Genomic DNA, 27,224 nt, shown 5'->3' with positions numbered 1-27,224 from the left:
TATTAAACTGCCTCTTCTTATACAGGAAAGCATCTTTGGTCCAAAAAATGCCCTATTGTTTGGTTTGCCCCTAAGCTAATATTTTGAGAAAAATGAGCATATATATTATCTCAGAGAAATCCTGATGAATATCTAAGATACAGCAAAATAACTGCCTCATTTGGTCAATTGCATCAAATGATTGTTTAATCAAAAAAGCGTGGAAACTACTTATAGCCAAGTTTTGTCTACACAAATAAACCAAATATTTTATGTTTTGGAAGTCATTGATTTGACCCAAACTGAATCCATTATATTTGAATCACACTGAGATAGTTTCTTTGTCCTAGATCAGTTTCTCTTTGTCCTAGAATCAGCCAGATGGTATTTTGTTGAACATGAAAGGCTGGGGCTTCCCTCGGAGCTCAGTTGGTAAAGGATCTGCCTACAATGCAGAAGACCGGGGTTCAATCCCTGGGTCAGGAAGATCCCCTGGAGAAGGAAATGGCAGCCCACTGCAGTTTTCTTGCCTGGAGAGTCCCATGGGCAGAGGACGCTGGCAGGCTGAAGTCGCAAGAGTCCGACACGACTTAGGGACTAGACCACCATCACAAAGGAAAGGCCTGCCTGTGAAAAAGCATCAGTCCACAGAAGCCCCCTAGAGGAGAAAGGAGGAGTAACATTCATTAAGCAACAAAACAAGACATTTTGTACTGTGCAATTTTATTTCCTTTATCTTCTTTTTTAACACTTGCAAGAAATCTGTGAGAAATATCTTGCTATTCCCCCTAGTTTATAAGAAAGAAAACTGAGGTTAAGGAACTCTAGCCCAAGGTTTTAAGGCTCACACATGGGATTAGAATCACTGTCCTACTCCCCAAATTATGTTATTTCTATTATGCTCTAGAAACCAAGAACAGTTCTTTGTAAACAAAATTGCTGATTCTCTATGTAATATACTTGCCTAGGTTTAAGTGTTATGTATTTAAATTAACTTACTATTAAAATAACATTAGGTAGATTTTGTGTTAGGTATTTAAATTGACTTGTTAAGTAGAATAATTATTATTGGTGTACCCATTAAATTCCAAATCTTATTGCTGTGTCCAAGAATAGGAAACATAGAATAAGGATAAACAATTTTTTAAAGGTTCAATGCAAAGCAATCTAAGTTATATGATCACTGACAATTACACGGAGTAGTTGGGATGTCAGTACATGGTGCTAACCAAGGCAAAATGATTTCAGTCTAAGCAAAGAAACATCACTCCAGCTTATAGCCACAGGCTGCTTCTTGAGTAAGTCCTGCCATCATACATAGGTAAACTTGCACTTACAAGCTGAACTAAACAAGAAAACCTTTTCACTCCCACTAACTAAACTATAGCTCAAAGGGCTTTCTCCCTTAGGCCAGCAAGTGGCATCAGGAGTACTGGGTCATGATTGTATTACTAGAAAATATGAACAAACTGTATGCATTGTTGTGTATGTAACACGGTCTAATTCCAAAGCACGATGTTAAAGGAAATGAATGGATATATTCATTTTTTTCTAATTAGTAGATAAGAGGCAATCTATTCAGTGTAAGAACTGATATTTTTGTGCAAACACACATACTAGGAAAGTATCCATTCATTAGCATAATTAATCAGACCTACCAGATTAACTTGCACATCATTTGGACATTGTTTATAGTTGTTGGAAAAGGTAACTTTCTTCTTAACAAAATTTGGCTTGATTTCCGTAATTTGATATTTATATATTATTTATACATGATCAATTGGTCATTTATGTAAATTAAATGATGGAGGGGAATAAGAGAAATACTGTAGCCTTAATTTACCCGTCCCTTTCTTAGTATCTTAAATTTCAAAAGAGACGCCATAATTTCTTATGATTTTAACATGTATCAAGTGATAGTAATTGACCAGGATTTATGTGTGAAGTTTGTTACAGTTTGACAGAATGTATCCCTTCTTTCCATTGAGCTAATGTGCTATTCTTAAATATTTGGCAGGCCCTGTAACAGGGGAAACATTATAAACTTGATAAAGCAACCACTTGAGTGTCTGCCAGTAATTCAGATAATCCTGAATATTAATTTCATCTCCAGTATTTTAGAGTATTGCACGCATGTGTACATGCACACACGGTCAGTCCTGTCCAACTCTTTGTGACCCCACGGACTGTAGCCCGCCAGGCTGCTCTGTCCATGGGATATCCCAGGCAAGAATACTAGAGTGGGTTGCCATTTACTCCACCAGGGGATTTTCCCGACCCAGGGATCAAACCCACATCTCGTGTCTCCTACGTTGGCAGGTGGATTCTTTACCACTGTGCCACCTCTGGAAACCCATTTTAGCGTATGGAAAACCTCAATATAGTGTTGTACTTTTAGTATTTGTTTGAGAAACTACTTATTTCAGTCAGGATTTCAGGATCGTTAAGAGTCCACAGCCCAGGGAACCTCAGCTCACAGGTATCCAGTTGCTCCCAGGTCTCAAGTCTTCCAGGGTTATGTCAGGACTGGGCCAGCCCTCAGGAGACCTTCTGTGCGTGAAGCGTCACTGACTCTCCTCCCAGTCTCACGCTGGGACACATCCCAGAGGAGAGTGGGTTGGCCTGGGGCCTGTTTGCTTAACAGTTGTCTTCCCACCTGGGCTTGAGTGCCTGCTGGGCTGGGGAATGTGCTGAATCGTCAAAACCAAAGCCTTCACGTTAGTGTGCTTCCCACAAGGGCAGAGTATCTGACACAACTTCTCAAAGCGGTTCAGGTTGTCCCAAGTGACTACTATTGGAACAAGCTTTCTCATCTGCAAACTGCCAGTGATGGACCAGGGTCTTTCTAAACTTAGACCCTCCCCAGCAACCCAGAGTCTCAAATACCAGTGCTAAGAGCTGAGTCCTAGGGTACATCCATCCTGGGGTATCTGTGTTTCTGCCTATTTTTTAAAGGCTAGTGTTAAGACAGACAGCTGTGATTAAGACTCACAGATATGGATTTAAACTCCAGCTCCCACACTCACACCCTAGTTGTGAGAATTTAACAAGATGTCTTACTTCCCCAAACCTCAATTTCCTCATTTTAAAGTGAGGATAATAAATGTTCATATCTCACAGAATATGGAGAAGCATCAAAATGAAAAAATATATGTAAATATATAGAAGAAAATCACTCAGCACTATGTATTAAATAATGGTTGTTTTTATAAACTTTAATATTTTTGCATATGATTAAAAATATGCTCCCCTAAAATAACTCCAAAGCTATTTTGTTCATCCTTCATGATTTAAGTATATTTTGGAATAAGTCAAATGTTTTTTAATATTCTTAATAATGTGTTACCTATCTAGACATTTGGAATTTTAATGACAACTTTATTATGGATTAAAATTTAATCCATTATTCTAATTTCTGGCTAGTTTGTATAGTATGAGAGAAATACATTCTAATAAGTATAATCTCCAGATATCAAAATCTATCTGAGATAAAGAAAATTAACTCCATACTTTGAAGATTCTTCTAACTTTATATCAGAAGACTGATACATGAAAAATCAATATGGATAGATTATTTTTATGAAGGTTTTCTGTAATAAAGTCCTCCTGAAATAATTGTTTATGTTACTATCTTTTTATTATACTGCCCATTAATAACTGTCAATGATTGTTTTTAAAATAGCTTGAGAATCCCACCCTGAGATGATATAAAGTTGAATTTTCCTTTTTCTTAACTTGTCTTAGATGCTGGAAGAATCAGAAATGTGCACAGTGCCTGGTGGTTTGGCCAGAGTGAAGAAACAATTTGAGAAGGACAAAACTGCTTCTTCCTCGAACACCTTCACTCAGTACCAGTACCAACGCCAGGACAGATCTGAGCAGGTAGTACTACTATCAGTAAAGGATAAATCCTGTCTGGCTGAAATGCTCTTATTTCAGTGCTAATATAAAACACACACCCCGCGCCCGCTTTGGTGGTATATTTGTTTTCATTATTCAAGAATGGTAAACTTTAAATGTCTTGAAAATCATCCTGAAAGCATATCAGTGTATTTATTGACTTATTGGAGCATTTTGACATGTTTCTAGAAAATCACACTGGTATATTTTTTTCTCAGCTTGTAATGTCTCAAAAATGAAAATTAAATAGTCTAAGTTAGTCAACAGGTAAACAGAAATGTTGAGAACAATATTTACATTGAACCTCTGCCTTTGCATTATAACTCATGATAAACTACCTGTTATTTGTTTGCATAGATTAAATTTGAAGCATCATTCAGCTGTTTATTCTGAGGAGTTTTATCTTTTCTTAAAATCATCAAAAATTGAGTAGTGGAACCCAGATGTTATACAAAAGTTAATAATGCAACCTCTAAATGCAATCGTACATAAAGTTTTTTTTTCCCATTTCATTACTCCATTGTCTTATATCACTGAATATTGTCATGGGTTATAATGATTTTTGAATGTGAAAATATTAGTAATAAAACTCATTGGTTGAGCCTGGCACTATGAAAAATAGTAATTGCACTGTAACTAGCCTTTCTACAAGGAAGAAAGTAACTGGGATATTTCTGAAATGTTGTCATAGGAGATAAAAGTATTTTTTTGTTGTTTTTGTTTTTTCAGAAAAATCCTTAGGATATTTAAAGTTGTCTAAGTTTTGAATATTAAGGTAGTCGAGTGTGTATGGTGGTAGGGTGGCAGGGAAAGTATATCAGATAGATTAATTAAGTCTGATATGTGAAATAGTATTTGTTTTCTTTCTCTGGCTTTGTTTGAAAAAAATTTTTAAGGTGCAATATAAGTAGCTCAAGTTTAGGGCAAGATTTCTTTTAATTTTGCCTAAAGGAAATGTAATGTAAATAAATTAAGATTGGATATTGTTGCTGTTTGGTCGCTAAGACATGTCCAACTCCTTTGTGACCTCATGGACTGCCATGGAGTTTTTCAGACAAGATTATTGGAGTGGGTTGACATTTCCTTCTCCAGGAGTATCTTCCCGACCTAGGGATCAAACTTGCAGGTGGATTCTTTACCACTGAGCCACCAAGGAAACCTGGGATTGGATATACTTGTGATCTAAAATATAGCTTTTGCAACATAGGAATCTAAGTGAATCAAGTATGTGTGTCTACTTGAAATTGATCCACTACATGATATACAGTCATTATTAATAATTTAAATAAATCCTACATAGAAGTATAGGTTTTTACAGAGCCTTTAATTTACAGGAAAGCGGTGTGCTAGAGTGTAAGAACTAGGAGACTTGTAGATATGAGTTCACGCACCACCTCTGACATTTATCAGCTGAGCCACATAGACCCAGGGCCACCTTCACAGGGAGCAGTTACACAGGACCCCTTGGGTGGAAGGGCCCTACACTTAGTTTCATACTCTGCTATTATCTTGAAATTCTTAGTGATTTTTGAACAAGGAACATTACATTTTCACTGCACACTGAGTATGTCAAATTATGTTGCCAGTACTACATAGTCCAAATTCATAACCCCCTCAGGTCTTAGTTTCTGTTAAGATGGAGAAACCGATGAGTGATTGTGGTGGACAAAGATGACAAAGGGCATTTCCATGAAAGCATTTCATCTTCTGTAAAATTTGGTATCAATTAGGATGCTTTATTTTGCAAAAGACCAAAAACCCAACCACAAACGTCTTAAACTAAAAAGAATATTACAGATTCATAAAAATGCAATCTTGTAGAAGGGAGATTTGATGTAATCTCCAGAGGTATACTAGAGCAGCTTGCCTGTGCCAACCCTTTCATTATTAAGTGTTTAGGAATTTTGAAAACCAGATAATATCATGTTAATAGCTTGAAATCAGCCATATTATGAATATTAATACCAAGGGAATTGGCAACAAATCAGGAATATTTTTCCTCCCTTCCTTCCTTCTTTCCTTCCCTTCTATTCTTCCTCCCTTTCCTCTTTCTGTCCCTTCTTTGAGCACCCATTGTTAGGCATGTATTACATGACCATTGACTTAACCAAGGATTCGCAGTATGTCTCCAGCACAGTAGCTAGGAGCACTTGGATGGAGCAAGATCACTTGGGTCCATATCCCTGCTCCTTAACTCTTTGTTGTTTAGTCACTCAGTCATGTCCAACTCCTTGGGACCCCATGGACCGTAGCCCACCAGGCTCCTCTGTCCATGGGATTGCCAGGCAAGAATACTGGAGTGGGCTGCCATTTCCTTCTCCAGGGGATCTTTCTGACCCTGGGATCAAACCCACATTTCCTGCTTTGGCAAGCGGATTGTTTACTGCTGGGCCACCAAGGAAGCCCTCTTTAATTTATTAGCTGGTGATATTAGGCAAACTTTTTAATTTCTCTGTGTCTCAATTTCCTCAATTATAAAGCCAAGATTAGAATAGCACCCACCTCCTAGGTTTGTTAAGAGCATTAAAAAAAAGCTGTTTTTGTAAAATACTTAAGATGGTGCTTGGACCTTATAAGCACTTTCCAAGCGTTTGCTTTAAAAACTGAATATCTCCTTGATCATATTTCTTTTTTAACCTCTCAGCCTTACTTCCTCTGAGTTGGCCCCATTTTCACTCAAATTTTCCCCAGAAAAGACTAAAAATGATGGAGAAAAAGGAGAATCCTTTTCCCAGAAGCCCCAGGAAAAAGCCTTATAACATCTAATTGGCTCTAAATAGAATACAAGCGCTTCCTCTAGAACTAAAGTGCTATAGCCAGAGGATGCTGATTGGCTGAGCAGCCTCTGTGCATGTCCTCAGCATCCCCTTAGGAACAAACAATAAATAGAGGCTGGGTAAAAACCATCAAACCAAAACAATCAACCAATCAAAAACAAATCAAACCTGGGTAAAAAAAATCAAATCAAAAAACAATCAAAAAATCAAAGCAATCAAACAATATATGTGTGTGTGTATTGCAGATGCATTTTTCTCCTTGCAAGTATAGTGTACTATTATAAGCTGTAATCCCTGCTCTGTGAACATGAAATACTAAAGTATGTAAGAGTAAAAAAAAAAAAAGCACTAAAAATCTGAATAGCTGCATGACTCTAGACCTGTAATGACCTCTCTGAACTTCAGTTTCATTATCTGCCTTTAGACATATTAATAATACCCCGTAATTCCATGAGGAATTACTAAATCTAAGTCATAATGCAATGCAATATAAATAAATTATAAAGGAAACATGGGAGAATAAACAAGTAAATATCATTAATTGAACCTTACACAGAAATCTGTAGGGAAATAAAAGAAACAAGTCATCTGTCCTTAAAAAATCAAATTACATGACTTATAATCCTTAATGGAAATTTGAGATATCTATCAAATTTGGTTATAGAGCAGAAAATGTAGAAAAATCATGTCTTAGATATTCACTTAAATGTTTAAAGCATTCTGAATGCATTCTAAAAATGTCCTCTTTTATCAGCAGGGATTGAGGACAAAAGATTTATTGGTTGACAAACAGTTAATTCTGTTTTATCCAAATTGTTGTCATGCCTGAGAGTATTTTCTGTCTCTTTGTTTAAAGTACTTGAGATTTATCTCTCTGCTAAGTTCTGCCCATGGCCAGAAAAATATCTAGTTTGCTAACATATATAAATTAACTTGAAAATAAAGTTTAATTAGAGTTAAAAGAAAGAACATTTTTTTTGGATTTCTGACAATATCTAACATCACAATTAGTAATAATTTCATAGTGAAGTGAAAATGTTAGTCGCTCAGTTGTGTCCAACTCTTTGCGACCCCATGGACTTGTAGCCTGCCAGGCTCCTCTGTCCATGGAATTCTCCAGGCAAGAATACTGGAGTGGGTTGCCATTTCCTCCTCCAATAATTTCATAAGATGTAATATGAATTCCAATCTGCCTCTTTTCTTCCTAATGTATTGAAGTCAGATGTTTCAAGGTAATTAGCTATTTGGAAGCAGTTTGTCTAGAAGACAGGCAATAGGACTAAACAGGTTTTGAAAATTAAGCTATCTCTGAGGGTAAAGTTCCCTCTTTTTTTTTTTTAATTGATTATACCTACTGAAAAAGAGGTTCTAAATAGTGGGGGGAAAGCAGATACAAGATACAGGAACACTCACTATGCCAAACATTTTAAACTTGGAATAATGTCCTATTTATGTATTCTAGACTTCGACTTTATGGTTCCGCCTGTCTAACAGTTAGCAACAGCACTGCTAGCCTGTGGGAGTATCCTTATGTAAATTAGAAAAAGAAGCCCCTCTGGACAGTCATGGTCTCTGGGTAACAGAGGATGGAGTTCAGCTTCTTAGAAGAATGTTTTGGGGAAAACGTTATTATTATTGGTGGTTCTGGTAGTTAGTAGTTTTTAATATCACCATTTACAGTCTGTTTTTCAAAGCATCCATTACTGATTCCTGTAGATAAGAATGAAATCCAACCCTCTTTAAGGGATTATGAGCCATTCAGCATGTGTCCTGTTGATATTTAGGTTAGAAATATCACATTAGCATTGTTTCTCATTTTGTCTTAGGACTGAATTCTCAGAATTCTAAGCCAGTGAAAAGCAGTGGGTTCTTAATACTAGAGTGGAAAGGACCACTTAAGATATTTTTAATCCACTCACTACAACAGGCTCCATTTGGGAAAATATTCTGAATAACCCATCCCCTCATCTTTAAAAAGAGATCTTGAACTACATGGAGCACATATTAGGATAAATGTGTTGTTGGTAGGAAAATGCTATTCTTGTCAGAGTTTATTTTCACTCACCCTTTGTTTGGGTTCTGGGTTGCTGTTCTTTTTAAAGACTTTCATCCTCTCTTCATTTTCAACAGCTTTATTGAGATAATTTGCATACCATAAAATTCACCCATTTTAAGTGTACAGTTCAATGGCTGTTTAATATATTTACAAAGTTGTGCAGTGTCGCCACAATCTAATTTTAGAACTTTCCCATTCCTCCAAAAACCAAACCTTGGACCCATTAGCAATCTTAGGACCTTCCTTCTTTGTGCCATATTCTCACATTCAGGGTTTGATCTTCATCCTCTCATGCTTATTTCCCCTTCATTTTCTTTCTCTTGTATTTACACAGTGCTGATTAGCTCTTTGCATATTAATTGTGAGGTCCTAGCAGCTCTTTTCTGCAGTTGCTTCTTTTTTTCCCCATTTTTGAGTGGTTTACATAGGGAAGAACAGATGGAGCTCCAAAAATCTGGTAAGTAATCAGTGTGATGCTGTGCTGAGGTCATTGCTTTCGCATGAGAATGGCTGCACTGAATCTATGTCAAGAGTCTAAAGCATGCCTGGCCTCCACTCCCTGCTGCCGAGTCTGATGTGGACCAGTAGGGAGCTGCAAGACAGGGTGTATCTTTCCACACACATCTGCTGTTGCAAAAAGCCTCACATAAACAGTCGCACTCTATTAAGATTATGTGGATTTGAAACAATCTCTAGACAATTTTAGGTTGATAGAAAACATTTTTGACAGCTTGTGACATATCTGACATCTGTGTGTTTTAGACTCTTTAAAGGTGACCCATAATTATTTTCTAGCAAGCTAAACATATTTTTATTAATTGTATGTCCACATTGCAAAGCATTTCTCATAAAAAGTGTTTTAAGCCACATACATACATGTTTTAAGCCACATACATGTGGCAGCTTTCTGCCACATACATAATTTTTCAAGGGCCTGGATTGCTATTAACAACCCCAACCTAACCTATATCTCTATCAGCACACAGGATTGTGACCAAAAGTATGTCTTGAAATGTTTATTTTTTTTTTTAAGTTTTGTGCATGGTTTTTAAATGAATGTTGTAACTAAACTAACCCAATCAAACTGAGGCAGTTTAGAGGAATGGTTAACCCTATCAGTTCCAGAATCAGACAGCCCAGGTTATAGTCTGCTGAGTTAACCACAGAACCTCCTCTATAAAATGAGGATTAAGTAACATGTGTGTTAGGAATAAAATGAGATGGTTCATGTAAAATTCTTACCAGAATTGACCAACAGATATGACCAGTTCAGTAAATACCAGCTAGCATCAGTAGTAGTATTGCCACTACTTTGCCATTCAAAGTAGAATACAATTCATAAACTTATTTTATTTATAAGTAAAATGACAAAGAAGGATGGCATTGTTCTATGCCTCACACCTTACCTTTCTTTTTGCCTTTTTGGCTTGGGGCGACAGAATCATTTCCTAGAGGCTCATTAGGCAATTAAAGATTAGTTTAAAATTAATATCCCTGAATATGCTTTGCAACTGGTAACCTCCTGCTACCCAGTCTCCATCTGTCTCCTCTCTTCCTATCCATGTCCACCTTCCTATAGCTCTGTACATCTTGGTGAAACCATGTCCAGTTCTAACTGTTGCTTTTTGACCTGCACACAGGTTTCTCAGAAGACAGGTAGGGTGGTCTGGTATTCCCATCTCTTTAAGAATTATTCAGTTTGTTGTGATCCACACAGTCAAAGCTTTGGCATAGTGAGTAAAACAGAGGTAGATGTCTTTCCGGAATTCTCTTGCTTTCTCTATGATCCAGTGAATGTTGGCAATTTGCTCTCTGGTTCCTGTGCCTTTTCCAAACCCAGCTTGTACATCTGAAGTTTCTTGATTCACGTACTGTTGAAGCCTAGCCTGAAGGATTTTGAGCATTACCTTGCTAGGATGTGAAATGAGTGCAATCGTGTGGTAGTCTGAACATTGTTTGGCATTGCCCTTCTTTGGGATCAGAATGAAAACTGACTTTTTCTAGTCCTGTGGCTACTACTGAGTTTTCCAAATTTGCTGGCATATTGCATGCAGCACTTTAACAGCATCATTTTGGATTTGAAATAACTCAGCTAGAGTTCTATCACCTCCAACAGCTTTATTCACAATAATGCTTCCTAAGGCCCACTTGAATTCACACTCCAGAATGTTTGGCTCTAGGTAAGTGACCACATCATTGTGGCTATCCAGGTCATTAAGGCCTTTTTTTGTATAGTTCTGTGTATTCTTACTACCTCTTCTTAATCTCTTTTGCTTCTGTTAGGTCCTTGCCATTTCTGTGCTTTATTGTGCCCATCTTTGCATGAAATGTTCCCTTTGTATCTCCAATTTTCTTGAAGAGATCTGGTCTTTCCCATTCTATTGTTTTCCTCTATTTCTTTGCATTGTTCACTTAAGAAGTCTATCTTATCTCTCCTTGCTATTCTCTTGAACTCTGCATTCAGTTGGGTATGACTTTCCCTTTTGCCTTTTGCCTGTCTTCTTTTCTCAGCTATTTGTAAAGCCTCCTCAGACAACCACTTTGACTTCTTACATTTATTTTTCTTTAGGATGGTTTTGATTAGCTTCCCTGGTGGCTCAGACGGTAAAGCATCTGCCTATAATGCGGGAGACCTGAGTTCGATCCCTGGGTCGGGAAGATCCTCTGGAGAAGGAAATGGCAAGCCACTCCAGTACTCTTGCCTGGAAAATCCAACGGACAGAGGAGCCTGTCGAGCTACAGTCCATGGGGTTGCAAAGAGTTGGACACAACTGAGCGACTTCACTTGGTTTTGATTACGACCTCCTAACAGTGTTACGAACCTCCGTCCATAGTTCTTCAGGCACTGTCTACCAGATCTTTTTCCTTGAATCTATTCCTGACTTTGATTTAGGTCACACCTCAATGGTCTAGTGGTTTTCTCTACTTTCTTCAATTTAAGTCTGAATTATGCAATAAGGAGTTCATGATCTAAGCCACAGTGAGCTCCCGGTCTTGTTTTTGCTGACTGTATAGAGCTTCTCCATCTTTAGCTGCAAAGAATATAATCAATCTGGTTTCAGTATTGACCATCAGATGATGTCCATGTGTAGAATCATCTCTGGTTTGTTGGAAGAGGGTGTTTGTTATGATCAGTGTGTTCTCTTGACAAATCTCTGTTAACCTTTACTGTGCTGAAAATGAGCAAAGAAACTAATCTGCCTGGTGGCTTAGAGGGATTTAGAAGCATTACCATATGAAGCCCCACCCCTACCCCCTTGTTTCTCAGGCAGTCAGGACCTCAGGGGATAGTACAAATACTCATAAATCAGACTAAGGTACAAGCATAGATCCAACACTTTCAAAATATCTTGAATTGGTTGCTTTTCTTTCTATGATCATCTCACTGATTCTCCAAAACAAAATTTGTAGGAACAAGATTTATCCCAGTTATTGCAGTATTATGACCATAGTTCCTCTTCTTGTGAACGGTACTGTGAGTTTTCCATTTCTGTAACCTATTTGTTCTGATAGAACCCATTTTCAATTTCTTTTACAGAAGACAAGTGCGCTTACAGATATACCCTTCACTTCTTTCAAGTAAAAGGAGTTAGGATTGCTCAGGAGGAAAGGAGTGCCATTGTGCTTATCACAGGGCTTGTGGTTGTTGTGGGAGTGTCACCTGGACCCTTTCCACAAAGACACAAAATCACAGCAGAATTTCATATTCTCAGTGCTTCAACACATGATCTCAAAAAGCTTTTGATGTTGATAAAGATGTAAAGATTATTTAGACATAACCAAGTTGTATGTCTTCTTTTATGGGAGAGAGTAGACATTTAGGGAAAGTTGGAATAGAAAAAAAAAAAAAAAATGTATTTGTATAGCCCCTTCTTCAACCTGAAGTGTCCTGTTAGTTTAGAATTATAACTGTGCTCTTTGTGTAATTACACCTAAAAAGCTTCTCAAGTATGTAGATAATATACTATAATATATTTACCAAATATACTTTCCTTTTAAATTTAATAATAGAATGGCAAGATACAGAATTTTAAGTCCTGAGATTTTGCTAGTTTGTGAAGAGCAAGGAAAATTATAACAACAATAGAAATCATTAACATTATACAATCATTATGTTTTCAGAACTTAGTAAAATCTGCAAAAATGTTTTTTTTTCATATAATTACTTTTATGAAAATGGGTGTTTTCTATAAGCACTTGACATCAGAGGATATATTATTAGCTCTTTCTGCTGCTTCTGGATCTGATATTTCTCAAAATAAACCTGTCCTCTTGTGTATCTGAAAATGATTGGATTGAGTCAAGCCTGTCTGTTCTTTTGAATGTTCATTTATTTATTAGTTTGCATAATTACAAATGAATTATCATGCTAAAAAAAAACAAAACTGGAAGAACACAAGGCATGAGCAAAGAAGAAGAAGCATAAAGAGATTCTGTGCTTAGAGGAAATGCTTCTGCAGAGATATGTTTAGGAAATTCTTCATTTTTTTCCAGTTTCTTGGTAAATCTCAACATCACAGAACCCAAAAGTAAGATTACATCTCCTTCCAACAGCCTTTTCTTCTGCTTCTTCTTTATCCCTCTCTGTCCTGAGTGATCTACTCAGCATGGTCCAATAAACAGTTCTTTCAGTTCAGTTCAGTTCAGTTCAGTTCAGTTGCTCAGTCGTGTCCGACTCTTTGTGACCCCATGGACTGCAGCACACCAGGCTTCCCTGTCCATCACCAACTCCCAAAGAGCCTTCATTTTCAACCCTTTCAGGAGGACAGAGCACTTCAGGTACCAGCCACTAGATGGACACCAAAAGGGGGAGCCAAGCACTCAATTCATCTTCCTTATCCTTGGGTATACCACGGTCTTCTAGAGATATCATTCTGCTTTGGTATTTGAAATCCCTCCATTGGATTCTGCAATTCATCATATTGCACAGTGTATAGAAATATGTTTGGGGAAGATTTGTGAGGCTTCAGTGAAGTCAAGACTTTAGGCTGGGGTCCAGTTTGTGAACCTGTTATCATAAGCATTTTTTGTCATTATTCTAAAAGTATCAACAACAAATTCCCCCAATCATATTTTCATTGATTTATTTTGTTTTTCTTCAGTTCAGTTTAGTTCAGTTCAGTCGCTCAGTCATGTCTGACTCTTTGCGACCCCATGAATCGCAGCATGCCAGGCCTCCCTGTCCATCACTAGCTCCCAGAGTTTACTCAAATTCATGCCCTTTCTTAGAGGATCTAAAAAAGGAGTATTCCTTTCTTCCCCTCAGTTTCTTTTGTTTCCTATCTTTATTGTTTCCAGCCCTTTCATTACTAAAGAGGGGATTATGGCAATGACAAAGTGTACCATCAAGTCTGGGTACAGAAAATAGAGAAAGAAAAAGCAGTAATTTATGGGGATGAGGGAATGTAAAGAAATATGGGTGAGAGAATTAGAGATACTTAGATACACAACTACTTTTTCTATATCAGAATCAGCTGCAAATGTGTTGATTTCCTCCTGTAAAAATAGTGGTGAGACAAACTATCATTTCAGACAAAATACACGTTAACTTATTTAAATATAATGATCATTGTCTCTGTGTTTAGCACTTATGCTCAGTATAATTTTTCTTATAATTCTGAGATATGTAATCAAGTATTTATCTTTTACTGTTTCCTAGACCACTATACTTGAAGTTTTAAAGACTATCACCCCTTCTTAGCAAAGTCTATTTGAATCTCATCTGCTCTGACCCCTCCTTACTGAACTAATTTGATCTTCAGTCATGAATCTCCAGCAAGTGGGTGGGTGTTCTACCCTTTACATTGCTCTGGAATTGATAAGTATAACTGGAAGAAAATCCAATACAGATCAAAGGCTATGTCCTTAAATTTCATTTCATCTGATTTGTTTATATATATTTATAGGAGTTAAATGGCTCAATTTTTAAAAGCTATAGATGTATACTTTTAGGCAAAATGAAACTATTTAAACATGTACATAAAGCAAATAGTTCTCTGTCCTTTTTTCATAAGAGTCTCTTTTCAATTTTGAGACCCCTCTAGCCCTTTAACCCCTTTAACCCAAATTTGAGACCCCTTTTGTATTTTTTAAATCTTTGCATGTGATTACCAGTATTATATTGATAGAAAAGATGTTTCACTGAATCACCAACCTTAAAAGAAATAAAGAAAATTGTGCAGTTACCTGATAAACTAGTGAAAACCATATTAGAGGAAAAGACTCAGTGATTTTTGAAATCAATGTGCAATAAAAATTACAGCACATGACTATTAATTTTTTAATTCTTTGAAGGTGTTTCAGTGCAGTTCTTCAGCATATTTAGCTACTTGAGGATAATGACTCTCCTTTCTTGTTCCTAGTTTAAACACACTTTAGGTACATCACAAGTGCATGTTGAGCACGTAACTTACTGCTTTTAGGTGTTAAAAGCATTGATTCTATACTGATGGAATTCTTGTGAACCTCTGTACCATGGTATATACTTGTAATTTTCAAATCTTGTGCAGCATTTTCCCTTCAACTCCTTTTACTGATTAAGTCCATGGGTAATCAACATGTAGAATTTAAAAAATGGTAAAAGTCTTAACAAATCAGATGTTATAAAGTGTGAAGGGCCTTGTGTATTTCCTGACATATACAACACTCAATCAATGGTAGGTCTTTCTTTCTGCTTCCTTCAATGCTTCCCTACACTCCACCCCAGCAGATTACGAATCAGGATTCTAACTGTGACTGAAATTAGCTGTCATTTACTTACCTGATTTCTCACTTGAATTGATGACAAACTCCAGCTCATAATCCACCATTCCTATTTCCACTTCATTATCTTTACATTTCTGATGTTACTAGAAGATACATTCACCAGTGCAACTGCAACTAATTACCCTTTTATTTTTCAGAAGTTTCCCTCATTTTGAAGAAAACCCAAGTGATCAGAGTAATTAATTTGTAGTCATAATTAATAATTACCCTGAAAGGCTTTGTTTGCACAGATTATCTTGGAGTGCCTATATCAGAGCTAAATCTATTTTACTGCACTTCCTTCTGCTTGGATTTTTATATAAGGAATTAAAATGTATCCCTCCAGTGAGTTAGACTGATGACCATAAAGACTCAGAGGGATGGTGAAAGGAGGAGGCAGGTTTGTATAATAGGAACTCTTCATGATCCTTTTAGCAGAGAAATTTTACTATCTCAGTCTTCCCAAAGGAATGTGTAAAGTCAAATGGAACATATATTGCCAAGAAATAAGCCCAAATGAATTTCATCATAAGACATGAATAGTGTTTTCTACACTGAGTGGCATCCCTTTTCTTGTGTTTTTAACTGGTTTCTGTTTGATTAATAAGACTGCAGTGTTGATAAATAACTCTTTCTTAGGAGAGATGATGTCCTATTTTCATTCTTTTGGACATCTGCACCTCCGTCTACCCCTGGGGACTTCACCATCCCATGAGGCAGAACCAGTCTCCACTAGTAGAAACTGCAAATACCATACACTTACTCACCTGGCCTTCCTGGTATCTAGGACTCAAGCTTGTCAACTAGACTGCACCAATCAGACACCTCCAATTCAAGCTTTGCATAAGGAAGTAATGCAATGACATGAGAAGCAAGAACTATGCAGAATCAGTTTTGGTGATGGCTGGTAACAAGAGATTAGCTACATCAAGTTTCAAGAAATAGTCATTGTAAAAACAGTATTCATGATATAGTATCAGTGGCTTTGGCAGTGGGTGTGTCCAGTGTCAACCGCAAGGGTGGATTCACCAGAAGGTTCTGCAGCATTATTCAACATGATTTCTCCCTATAAAACCTCCAAGTCTCATTCTCTGAGAATATTTCGGGAATCTTATTCCTGGAGATTCTGTGAAATACACTTCTACTGTGAATTGTTTCTTTAACAAAGTACCTTTCCAATTCATATCAGTTAGACTCTGATGCTTGACAGTGGGAGCTGTGACTGATAATATACATACATATATGGTGGTTTAGTCACTAAGTTATGTCTGACTCTTGCGACCCCACGGACTGCAGCCTACCAGGCTCCTCTGTCCATGGGATTCTCCTGGCAAGAATACTGGAGTGGGTTGCCATTTCCTTCTCCAGGGGATCTTTCTGACCCAGGAATCGAACCCGGGTCTCCTTCATTGCAGGCAGATTCTTTACCAACTGAGCTACGAGGGAAAATTACAAATCTTAACATTCAATTTATTATTTGCATGAGAGGCACAAAACAGGACCTTTTAATGAAGAGTTAAGTGTGAAAAGAACTGTATAATAGTAGAGCGAATCACTGTGAACTGACTCTTCACTGGATATCAGTTCATGAAAGATGAATCGGAGAAAAACTATATCAGTGATCTGAAAGCTACTCTCTGGCCATGCCTCTATAGAAATTTCCATGTCCCAGGGGCCAGAATGATTTAGAAGGGTTATAATATGCATAGGCACCTTTTTGCTTCTCTTTCAATAAACCTCACAAATCCACTTCTTCTCTGGTAGGGCAAAGAATATACATATTGAAACTTGTTTTTTCTTTTGTTTCTGAACTTATTTCTATAATGAAAAAATTCATGGCAAAATATATTGACATAACCAGAGACAATCTACTTTCATTCAGTCTTCTTTTTTTCTTTTGCCTTATTTACTGTGTATCTTGAATTACTGGGGAAATAGCTGATTCAGAGTAAGTGTACAATGAATATTTGTTAAGCAAAGATAGTAAATATTAATGTAGCACTTATAAGCCATGTTTTCACATTTGTTACTCAGATTCTTCTTGCAGTAACCTTCCAAGATAGGCACTATTTCATCTGCCCCCCTACACACACACACACACACACACACACACACACACACACTTTTTTTGGACAAGAAATGAACTCATGGAAGAGCTAAGTAACTTGCCCAAAGAAAGTGAGCAAATGTGATCCAAACTCAAGAAGGCTAATTCCAGAGTCTCTGCCTTGTCATTTTTTTATTCTGCTGATAGTCATTAAGCATGCACCATATATCAAGCACAAAAGATTCAGTGATGAGTGTGATATTACTTTGCCCTCAAGAAGCTCTCTCTATCAGAGAGACAGACATATAACAAATGATTACAAGTGCAATATGGTAGATTCTATGATAGAAAATATAAATGAGGTTTGTTAGGACACAAAGGTTGTAATAAACTTTACTCTGGATGAGGGATGATTGAGGAGGGGAATCTGGGAGTGGAGAATGCTTCAGCTGAGACTTAAAATATTTTTTTTAATGTAGAATTACACTGTAGGTGAAAGAAACAGCTTATGCCACAGGTAAAATAGTATATTTATGAATATAATGAAACATAATTGAGCCATGGGGCTGGAAGTATAGCCAAAACCTCCATAAGAGAAAAAAATTATAATTTTTATTTTATTCTAAGGCAATCAAAAACCATTGAAGAAACAAACAAGGGAGTAAGATGAATAGATATGCATTTAAGTAACATTTTTCCTAGCTATATAGGATTGATGTAAAGGGTGTCAAAGTTAGATTGAAGAAGGTAAGTTAAGAGACTACTGATATAGCAGATTAAATATATGAGGGCTTAAATGGGTCAGAAATTCTAGAATAAAGGCGACATTGACTCAAAAGATAATTAAAGGTAGAATTGGCAGGGCTTTTACTGACAAATCGACTGAATATTGGTGAAGATGAGTTGTGTAATGAAAAGGTAGAATTCTTCTGTTTCTCTATTTTGGTTAGTATTAATATACATGTTACCCCAGTTTTTTCTTTTTCTTTAAGTTATTTTCGTTCTTTTTGCAAGCTTTTTACTTGCAATTTCACTACTCCTTGAGACTTCATGTTTTAACCTCTTTTATTGTACTTTTATGTTTATTTATATCCAAATGCCCTTTTGGTTTTAAGATGCCTTACTTCTATGTTAGACTGAAATGTTGTATATATGTATATATATGTGTGTGTGTATTAATATATAATATACATATTATACTTCTACATAAAACTTCTAGGTGTCTTTTACTGAAAATCAAATGTTTTATGTATCCGTTTTTTTTTTTTAGTTTGTCAAATAAGTATTGCTATTTATATAACTAATATGTTTGATGGCTCAGTTGAGAGTACATCTTTTACAAGTTCTTTTTATGAATCTTTAGCATTTTAGATTCTGAGATTTGACTCTATAAATAACACTTTGGGGAAAGAAGAGGACAGAATTTTAGCAGTGAAAGCTGGCATTACTTATTCAGAAACCTCTCTTTGAAGTCAAATATTTCTACTTTTAAATTAAGTATTTTTATTAAAAATGATTTTTACTCTTTATAGCTAGATGTGACCAAAGCATAATTGTTTTGAGTCAGGAAATAGTTGATATTAATTGAATGATAGCATTCAATTAAAGTATGAATTAGTATGAATTCAATAAAGTATGAATTCAATTCTCTCAGAGACTTAAACAACAAACCTACATAATTTGTGCATGTCTGTATATTACAGATCTTGTCTTAAGAGAATATCAAGTTAAGTGAGCCATTTTTATTCCATTAGATATATATGTACATATTTTTATATATTGCACAGATATAGAGATAGACAGATTATTGATATGTAGATAGGTTGGTAGATAAAACTTATATTAAAACAATACTTACAATGCCTAGCAAAATGCTCTAGAGATAGATGGTGCTCAGTAGCTGTTGGTAGAATAAATAAATATATAGGTGAAGTGATATGAGGTCACTCACATTTAGAGATGCAGTCATTTCAAAGGAAAAAGTTGCTACTTTAATTTTTTTACAAATGTTTTGCATCATCAGTCTCTTAGGATCCAATAGTCCAACCAGCTTCAGGGAGCAATCATAGCTTCAGGCAGCACTATTACTAAATGAAGTAAAACTGGAGTTTTCACTTCCAAGTATATACAGTTATGCAAAGGATCATGACTTACATTTGCCTTGACTCTTCTTTCCCCTTTATAGTGCAAATAAGGATAAAATATTATCTTTTACTGTCATCACAAATATCTCAACCTGATTTGTTGATGTCATAGTAATTCTGCCCAATGCATTCTACTGTTGTTTCTTCCATTGTCCAGATAATGCTGGACAATGCATTGATCTACCAACTCAATGAATAATAACAATTTACAAAAAAAAAGAACATAAAAATTAGTTTATCACCAATAAGATCTTTTATAAAAAGAACATTTGAAGATAAATTTTCCTATTTTGAAAGGTTCTTTACTTTTTGTATGTGTTTGCTGCCTTTGTGTGTCTTTCGGTTTCTTGATACAGGCTTTCTTCCCTCTAATGATTTCAATTGCTCTTTATAGCATAACAGCACTGCTTATGTTCTTCCATAAATGTTCCAACCATTTGTAGTGTTACCAGGAAAACTCTGCTAAGTATACTTTGTCAGTGATTGACATATTATTGCTATATGCATCAGCTTCAGTAACCCAGCCTACCAATTATGAAATGTTCAGTATCAAAGATTATCAACTGAAATATCAAAAAATAAAATCATAGGATTTTATAGAACTTTAATTTTTAAACTAGATTCTTATAAAATCATAAAGTTTTCACATTCCTAAGAAAAAAGTGATTTTTATCCATGCATTCACTTCTTGACATTTAGAGGGGAGGATCTACTCTCTACCAGGAAGATAAACATCAGGATTTGAAGATGCATGAGTTCAGTTAAAGGAGAATGTCATATTATCAACTAATGACTGTGAAATGCGAAAGGCAGGTAGTACAGATATGTACTGACCATATAGGAATATGATAATAAAAGCAGGAACAGGTAACTCTGTATAGAAAAGTCGGGAAAGGTTTCAAGGAAAAAGCAATTTTTGAGCCAAGACCCAAAAGTGTGTAGTGGATGAGGAAAAACTCTAACCTGAAGCTCAAACTATAGGGAGATCAAATTTTATGCTGTAAAATTTTAAAGTAAATTTTTTAAAAAGTGAAGAGAGAAAACTCAGGGCAAAAAGAAAACATGTTTGAATTCAAATATATCCAAATCTAGACAAACACAATATATCAACCACAAATTTTTACATTCATCACTTAAAGAACTGATTATTCTTTCAAGTCTTGAATCAACTGACACTTTTGTTAACATAAACAGCACATTTTTGGTATTATTTCTGCCTTTTTGACAATGGTACAAACCCTTCCTGGTTTTATTAAGAATGAGGTTAGTGATGGGTAAAATTGCTGAATTACTAGCATTGAGAATGAGCTATTTTTTCCACTTTAGTGAGGCAGTTATCATCTACTCTTCTGCGTCTTACATTACACTTTGTTTTAATGGATGTACTTCTAAGAGCCATAATAATAGTGAGTCATCATAAAAAGACTGTCTTTTTTCTTCCCTTACTCATTATGGTAGCATGAGTTTGCATTTTTATCAGTGGAAATGTACAATGCCTTTTCTTACAGTGATAAGAACAATGGCAAATTAAGTAGGCAGTGTGGAATCTTTCCTGTGCTGGAGAAATCCCCTTTGGAGAAACATACATCCATGGAAACTTTGTAAAATACTTGACTAATCTATGAGCTGATATCAGATTGGCATGAGTTATGCAAACATTATAACGTGATTTTGCCTGATGTTCTCTAGGTTCCAAAATTAGAGCACATATATCATATGTTTCTTTTCAGGGATGAATGAGATTTTTTTTTTAAGTTAGGTGATTTAGTAACTTACCCAAACTTACGACATACCTAGTATAAAGGAGGGCGTGAGTACTGATTTTGGTTAATCCACCTATGAACCCCAAATTGTATTTTTCTTCTTGCTGCTACTGCTGCTGCAACCAATCTATATTTTAATTTAATTTTTAAGTATTAATACCAATTTCATGAATTGTTTCATGTGAATTTATATATGGTGTTCTGGCCAGAATTCTTTATTGCATTTATTTGTGTAATTTGATTTCTTCCTGATCATTATGATGATCCATCCTTTTATCTAACCTTTCAGTCTATAGACACCAACACTTGGGAAGAAAGAAAGTCAGATTTAAAATCTAACTCCACTAGTTACAAAATATGAAACACAGTAAATAATGGAAACAAAATCTTGGAATATTTTAAGACAGGCTTTATGTAAATTACAGAAAACAGGGGGCAGTAAAATTGATGCATTGACACTAACATACCAAAGTACTGTAACAATTATAGTTCTGTTTCATAATAGCACATAAGTGCTGAGGTAGAAACTTATGACTCTAAACTAAATTTATGTATCCTTGTACTGTTTATGTGTTTATGTTGTGTCATCTCCCAAAGAAAGTATATTTAGAGATGATAGGCCTGGATTGTTTTAAACCAAGTAGATACACATTAAGTATAAAGTGTTTGCCCCAGAAAATGATGATTTTTTTTAAATGTGTCGAAATATATTTATTTACTATTTTTTCTACTCCCAACATTTTGCATTTATCTTTCTCAACACACCAAGTTAACTTATTGACTTTATTCTTTCAGCCTGACAATTAGCAGCAAGTATCAGAAACTCAAATTTCTATGGTTCCAGGCAGGTTTGGTATTAAACGTCAGTGAGTGATAGGAACAGTGACCAACTGAAAAGTATGCGTCCCAACTAAGACAGGTGGCCACTACTTTGTCCAGAAAGTCACTGCCGTGTTGGAATGTGAATCCAGTGTTGCCAGATCTTCAAAATTTCAAACATAAGCAGGAATCTTGATTTTTTTGTAGGTGTTAACTAGTTCAAAACCTTAAAATCATTGAGGGAGTCAAATAAATGTGTCTCTGGGTCACAGCTTGTCATATGCGCCTCTAGGCAGAGATGTGATTCTGTAGTAATGACCAGAGTGCCCTTCAATAAGGATCTTGCCACTGATCAAGTTCCCATGCCCTTTGCTCTTTCACTGTTTAATCAGCACTTCCTATTTTTGAGTGTGTCAAAAGAAACCCATAGAATATCCCCATTGTATGTCAATAGATAGAAAGATCTGCCATAGTTGCAAACAGTTTTTACACAAAGAAATGTTATTTGTACCCATGCATTGCTTTCTCTCTGTGGTCTTCAATGACAGTTATTATTCTCTCTGTGCATGCTAAGTCGCTTCCGTCGTGTCTGACTCTTTGCAACCCCATGGACTGCAGCCTGCCAGGCTCCTCTCTCCATGGGCTTGTTCTCCAGGCAATACTGGAGTGGGTTGCCATGCCCCGCTCCAGGGGATCTTCCTGACCCAGGGATTGAACCCGAGGTTCTTATGTCTCCTGAATTGGGTAGACAGGTTTCTTACCACTAGCACCACCTGGGAAACCTAGGTGATGACAATAAAAGATAATACTTTTATCATTTCCTCTAGCCTAATGTTATTAATAACCTTAAATAAAACTTGATTATGCACAACTTCTTCTTATATAGAATTATGATTCTTTAAACTTAAAGGAAAGAATATGGATTATTTATTTTCTATACTCCCTCTTGAGAAAGTAAAGTACATATTTGTTCATTGTTCTAACCCCAGGTCCTAGGACATTCTCAGGCAAATAGAAGGTTGAATGAACTTAATTTATTAATGGAAGTTTTATTTTGTTTTATTCATTCATTCATTAAGTAAACCTTTCCTTAGCATAAACTATGCACCAAGCATGCTAATAAATATCATTTGATAAATGACTAGAGCTGGAAGCACATTCTGCTTAGGAAAATATTACACTGGTCTTTAATTTAATGAGCTATAATTTAAATTTTTTCAGGTACCTTTCCAAATGCCTTTTTCAGATATTCGGTTATACCTTTATTGAAGTATAATTGAAAAAATTATAAGATATTTAAAGCATACACAGTGATAATTGGTATACTTATACACTGTGAAAGGATTCCTCCCATCTAGTTAATTAACACACATAATGGAATATAATCTACATTTTAAATTGCAAACCTAAATTTTGGCTTCAATTCTCTGTAGGACTTTTGAGAGGTGATCAATTTTTTTTGCCTTAATTCTCCTTCCCAGAGAAGTGTAATAAGATCAAGTCATGTTTTATATATATATACATATACAACTTCCCTGGTGGCTCAATTGGTAAAGAATCTGCCTGCAATGCAGGAGACCACCTGCAATGCAAGAGACCAGAGTTTGATCCCCGGGTCAGGAAGATTCGCTGGAGAAGGAAATGGCAACCCACTCCAGTATTCTGGCCTGGAAAATTCCATGGAGAGAGGAGCCCTTCAGGCTCCAGTCCAAAGGGTCACAAGAGTTGGACACAACTTAGCAACTAAACCACCTATATATATATATATGCAAATATATGACTGCCACTTCATTAACTTTGACCCTATATACCAAATAGACTTGGAGGAAAAAAGCCAACACTGCAAGTATACTAGCAAGAAAGAAAAAATCACAAGTCAAGCTCTCATGAATTAACTTTAATATAAACTTATTCTTGCTTTAAAGGCTTAGAACTTAATCACTTAAAACTATTTAACTCCATGTTTAAAGAGAAAAACTTTAGTGCTTCTATTTGATTAATAATAATAATTCACCTTTGCTCACTTGACTATTCTTTAGTAAGACAAAAATTTTATTAATAAAATCCCACATCAAAAACAGTACTTGCTAGTCATGTAGATTATCAAAAGTAAAGTGAAATCCCAACTTCAAAGGTGTTCAAATAGATGTGTTCTTGGGGAGTCATCTGTCTACATTCTATTTTTTGATGGTAAGATTTTTAGCAGTATGCCAAATGCTTCATATCAATCAATCAATCATATATTTGTGTCAGATCCCATCCCATAGTAACAGCAGGGATGGATCACCAAAGTTAGTAGCAGTTTCAACCATCCAATTCAGTCAGGATCACCTATGCTAACTAGAATCAAAAGTAGCCTGATGTGTGATGATGGAGATATGCTAGCATAATATGGCCTGTTTATATTGGTTTTATGTAATGGGTTATACTCTTAAATTAGACTTAATTTATAGACTAAATTAGACTTAAATTATAACTTAAATGGTTATACTCTTAAATTAGACTCTAGATCTGCCACCAAACCAGAAGGTCAACTTGAACACAGGAATGCCTTTCTATAACGTGAAAATCTGGCTTATAAACAACAATATTAATATATTTCTTTTTCATCAAGGATTTTCATTTTCTTTTTGATATTTCTCTTTGTCATATGGGGTATGAGTTGCCTCATTAACATTTGTTGCTTTCTAAGGGTGGTAAACAGAATACTGGCTCCTGAAGATACCTGTATCTTAATCCTCAGAATTTGTGAATATGTTAAGTTATGTGACAAAGAAGAATTAAGGTTGAAGACGGAATTACAGCTGCTAAGTAGCTGACCTTTTGACAGGGAGATAATCCTGGATTCTGTGGATTAGTCCAATGTAATCACAAGGGTCCATAAAAGTGAAAGGGGGATCAGAAGAGAAAATCAGCAAGATGGCAGAGTGAGAAAAAGTTTAACTAGAGGAAGCAGGCCATGAGCCAGTGAAAGTGGGCAGAGAATGGATCCTCCTCTAGAGCCTGGAGAAAGGAATGACACCTGCCAACACCCAGCAAGATCCATTCAGCATTTCTGACCTAAACAACTGTAAGATACTAAGCTTGTGGTCATTTGTTACAACAGTCAAGCAAAGCAATATACTGAGGAAACAATTTTTTTCAGAAGTCTGTTTCACTGAGATTGCACTAATAAAATAAAAGTTAAAAATTTCAGAATTTTCTTAAGGCATTGTCTATTCATTCATTCATTTTCAGGAGGTAATCCGTAGCAGCCAGGTCGACATTTCAAGAAGCAGCCAGGAAATGGAAAGAAATGAACCAGAAATTTCCGAAGCACACAAAATTGATGTTCTTGGAACAGAAATGGTAACTACTTAGAAAAAAACACTTTCCGCACAGTTTCCAGAACTGTGTGGACATTCTGATCTTGTTATAAACAATTGTTTTTATTATCCTTTATGTATTTAATACCAATACACATCAGTGTCTCTTTCCCCACTTTGAAGTCTTTGAAATATAAAATGAGCACCATAAAAATATAAGGGTACTTTTAGGTGTCCATTCATATATGTTCTGTTACAGCATGAGCTCATGCATTAAAATAAATGGTCAGTGTTTAATTCACATCCCTCTATGTGTACTGAAGTCTTGGATGAAAATCACTCTGCAATGTAGAATACATGTGCAATCCTGAAATAACTGATTTCTTAAAACAATTATTTATTTAAAATTATCTTTAAACACAGGTCTCTCATCTTGAAAAGCACACTGAGGAAATAAACCAAGCTTCTCAGCTCCATCAGTATGTTCAAGAAACAGGTAAGAATCTGACATTATTTGATTTGAATATACCTTTTTACGGTTGATGCTTCTGTGTTTGAATAGAGGACTTCCAAAGCACAAGCCTTCCCACTAAATAAAGTTAGTAACTATTACTCACGATCCTAACAGAGACAGGGCAGTATGTCTATATATAATTAGGTTCTGTCTATGCTGAGATGCAACAAGCTTCTAAAATATTTCATTGCCTTTCAACCTTATGATGTATCCAAAAAGCCTAGAAGGTGATAAGCCAGTCACCTCTGAATTGTTTTTGCCTTAGGGATCTAGAATAAACTTGATGTTTATCAAGCTCCTTGGGAACAGAAAAGTTATCTAGATTGTATTACTTTTAATGATAGATTCAAGCATGTTTAAGTCTAATTCTCCAACCTACAGAAATGAGATTAGATTCCAGGCAAACTTGTGTAGCTGCATAAAATGGGTACAGAGTGTCTTGCCTATAAAAGGGGAATGAGTTTTGCTGTTCCTAAGTGCTAAAAGGGAAGATTTAAGCCAACTGTGACCCAAATGTTACTTAACTATATCTGAATTTGGTTTTATTGTAGTTTTGCTTAAGGAAGTAGATCCTTTTCTGTTCTGCTGCTGTTCTTTTCTTGTTTTATAACTTTTATTATTATGTGAGCACAACAGCAAAGCATGCTTGTAGAAAATTTGGAAAATATATATAATTAAAATAAATAACAGCTTCATAACTTATGACTTTACATCCAGTAACCACCATCATTTTTCTTCCTATATTTCTTGACATTTACTAACTTACCTAATGAAGTAGTGCCATATGTATACACTTATATTCTGAATACTTTTACTTAACTTACATTATAAGAAGTTTTCCATAGTATTATAATGACTTCTCAAACATCATATTTATTAGTTACATAATATCCATGGTGTTCTTTTCTGTTTATAGTCATAGATACACCTGAAGATGAAGAGATTCCAAAGGTTTCAACTAAGTTTTTAAAAGAACAATTTGAAAAGTCTGTCCAGGAAAAGGTCCTTTATTCTGACAAAGAATTGACCCCAGCCAAGCAGACTAAGGTAAGATAATTTCTCTGCACAGAGACATATTAAGTATAAAACCACATGTAAACACATAACATTTTCAAATTATTGAATGAAGAGGTTTTTCAATAGCAAAAAATATCTTGAACCAGTACTTATTCTGTT

General features: G+C 35.7%; 1 protein-coding gene across 3 annotated transcripts in view; it reads left to right on the top strand.

The window, feature by feature from the left end:
• Nucleotides 1–27,224, top strand: part of XIRP2 (xin actin binding repeat containing 2) — a 73,949-nt gene that overhangs the window by 27,970 nt on the left and 18,755 nt on the right. For all 3 annotated transcript variants that reach the window (XM_043894487.1, XM_043894486.1, XM_043894485.1), the window contains 4 exons: nucleotides 3,724–3,861; nucleotides 25,467–25,577; nucleotides 25,958–26,030; nucleotides 26,965–27,095. In XM_043894487.1, the coding sequence (XP_043750422.1) occupies nucleotides 3,724–3,861; nucleotides 25,467–25,577; nucleotides 25,958–26,030; nucleotides 26,965–27,095 (453 nt within the window). The remainder of the gene's footprint in view (nucleotides 1–3,723; nucleotides 3,862–25,466; nucleotides 25,578–25,957; nucleotides 26,031–26,964; nucleotides 27,096–27,224) is intronic.

Source organism: Cervus elaphus, chromosome 33 (genome assembly GCF_910594005.1).
Source record: "Cervus elaphus chromosome 33, mCerEla1.1, whole genome shotgun sequence".
Taxonomy (NCBI): Eukaryota; Metazoa; Chordata; class Mammalia; order Artiodactyla; family Cervidae; genus Cervus; species Cervus elaphus.
This window is presented reverse-complemented; position numbering and strand designations above follow the sequence as displayed.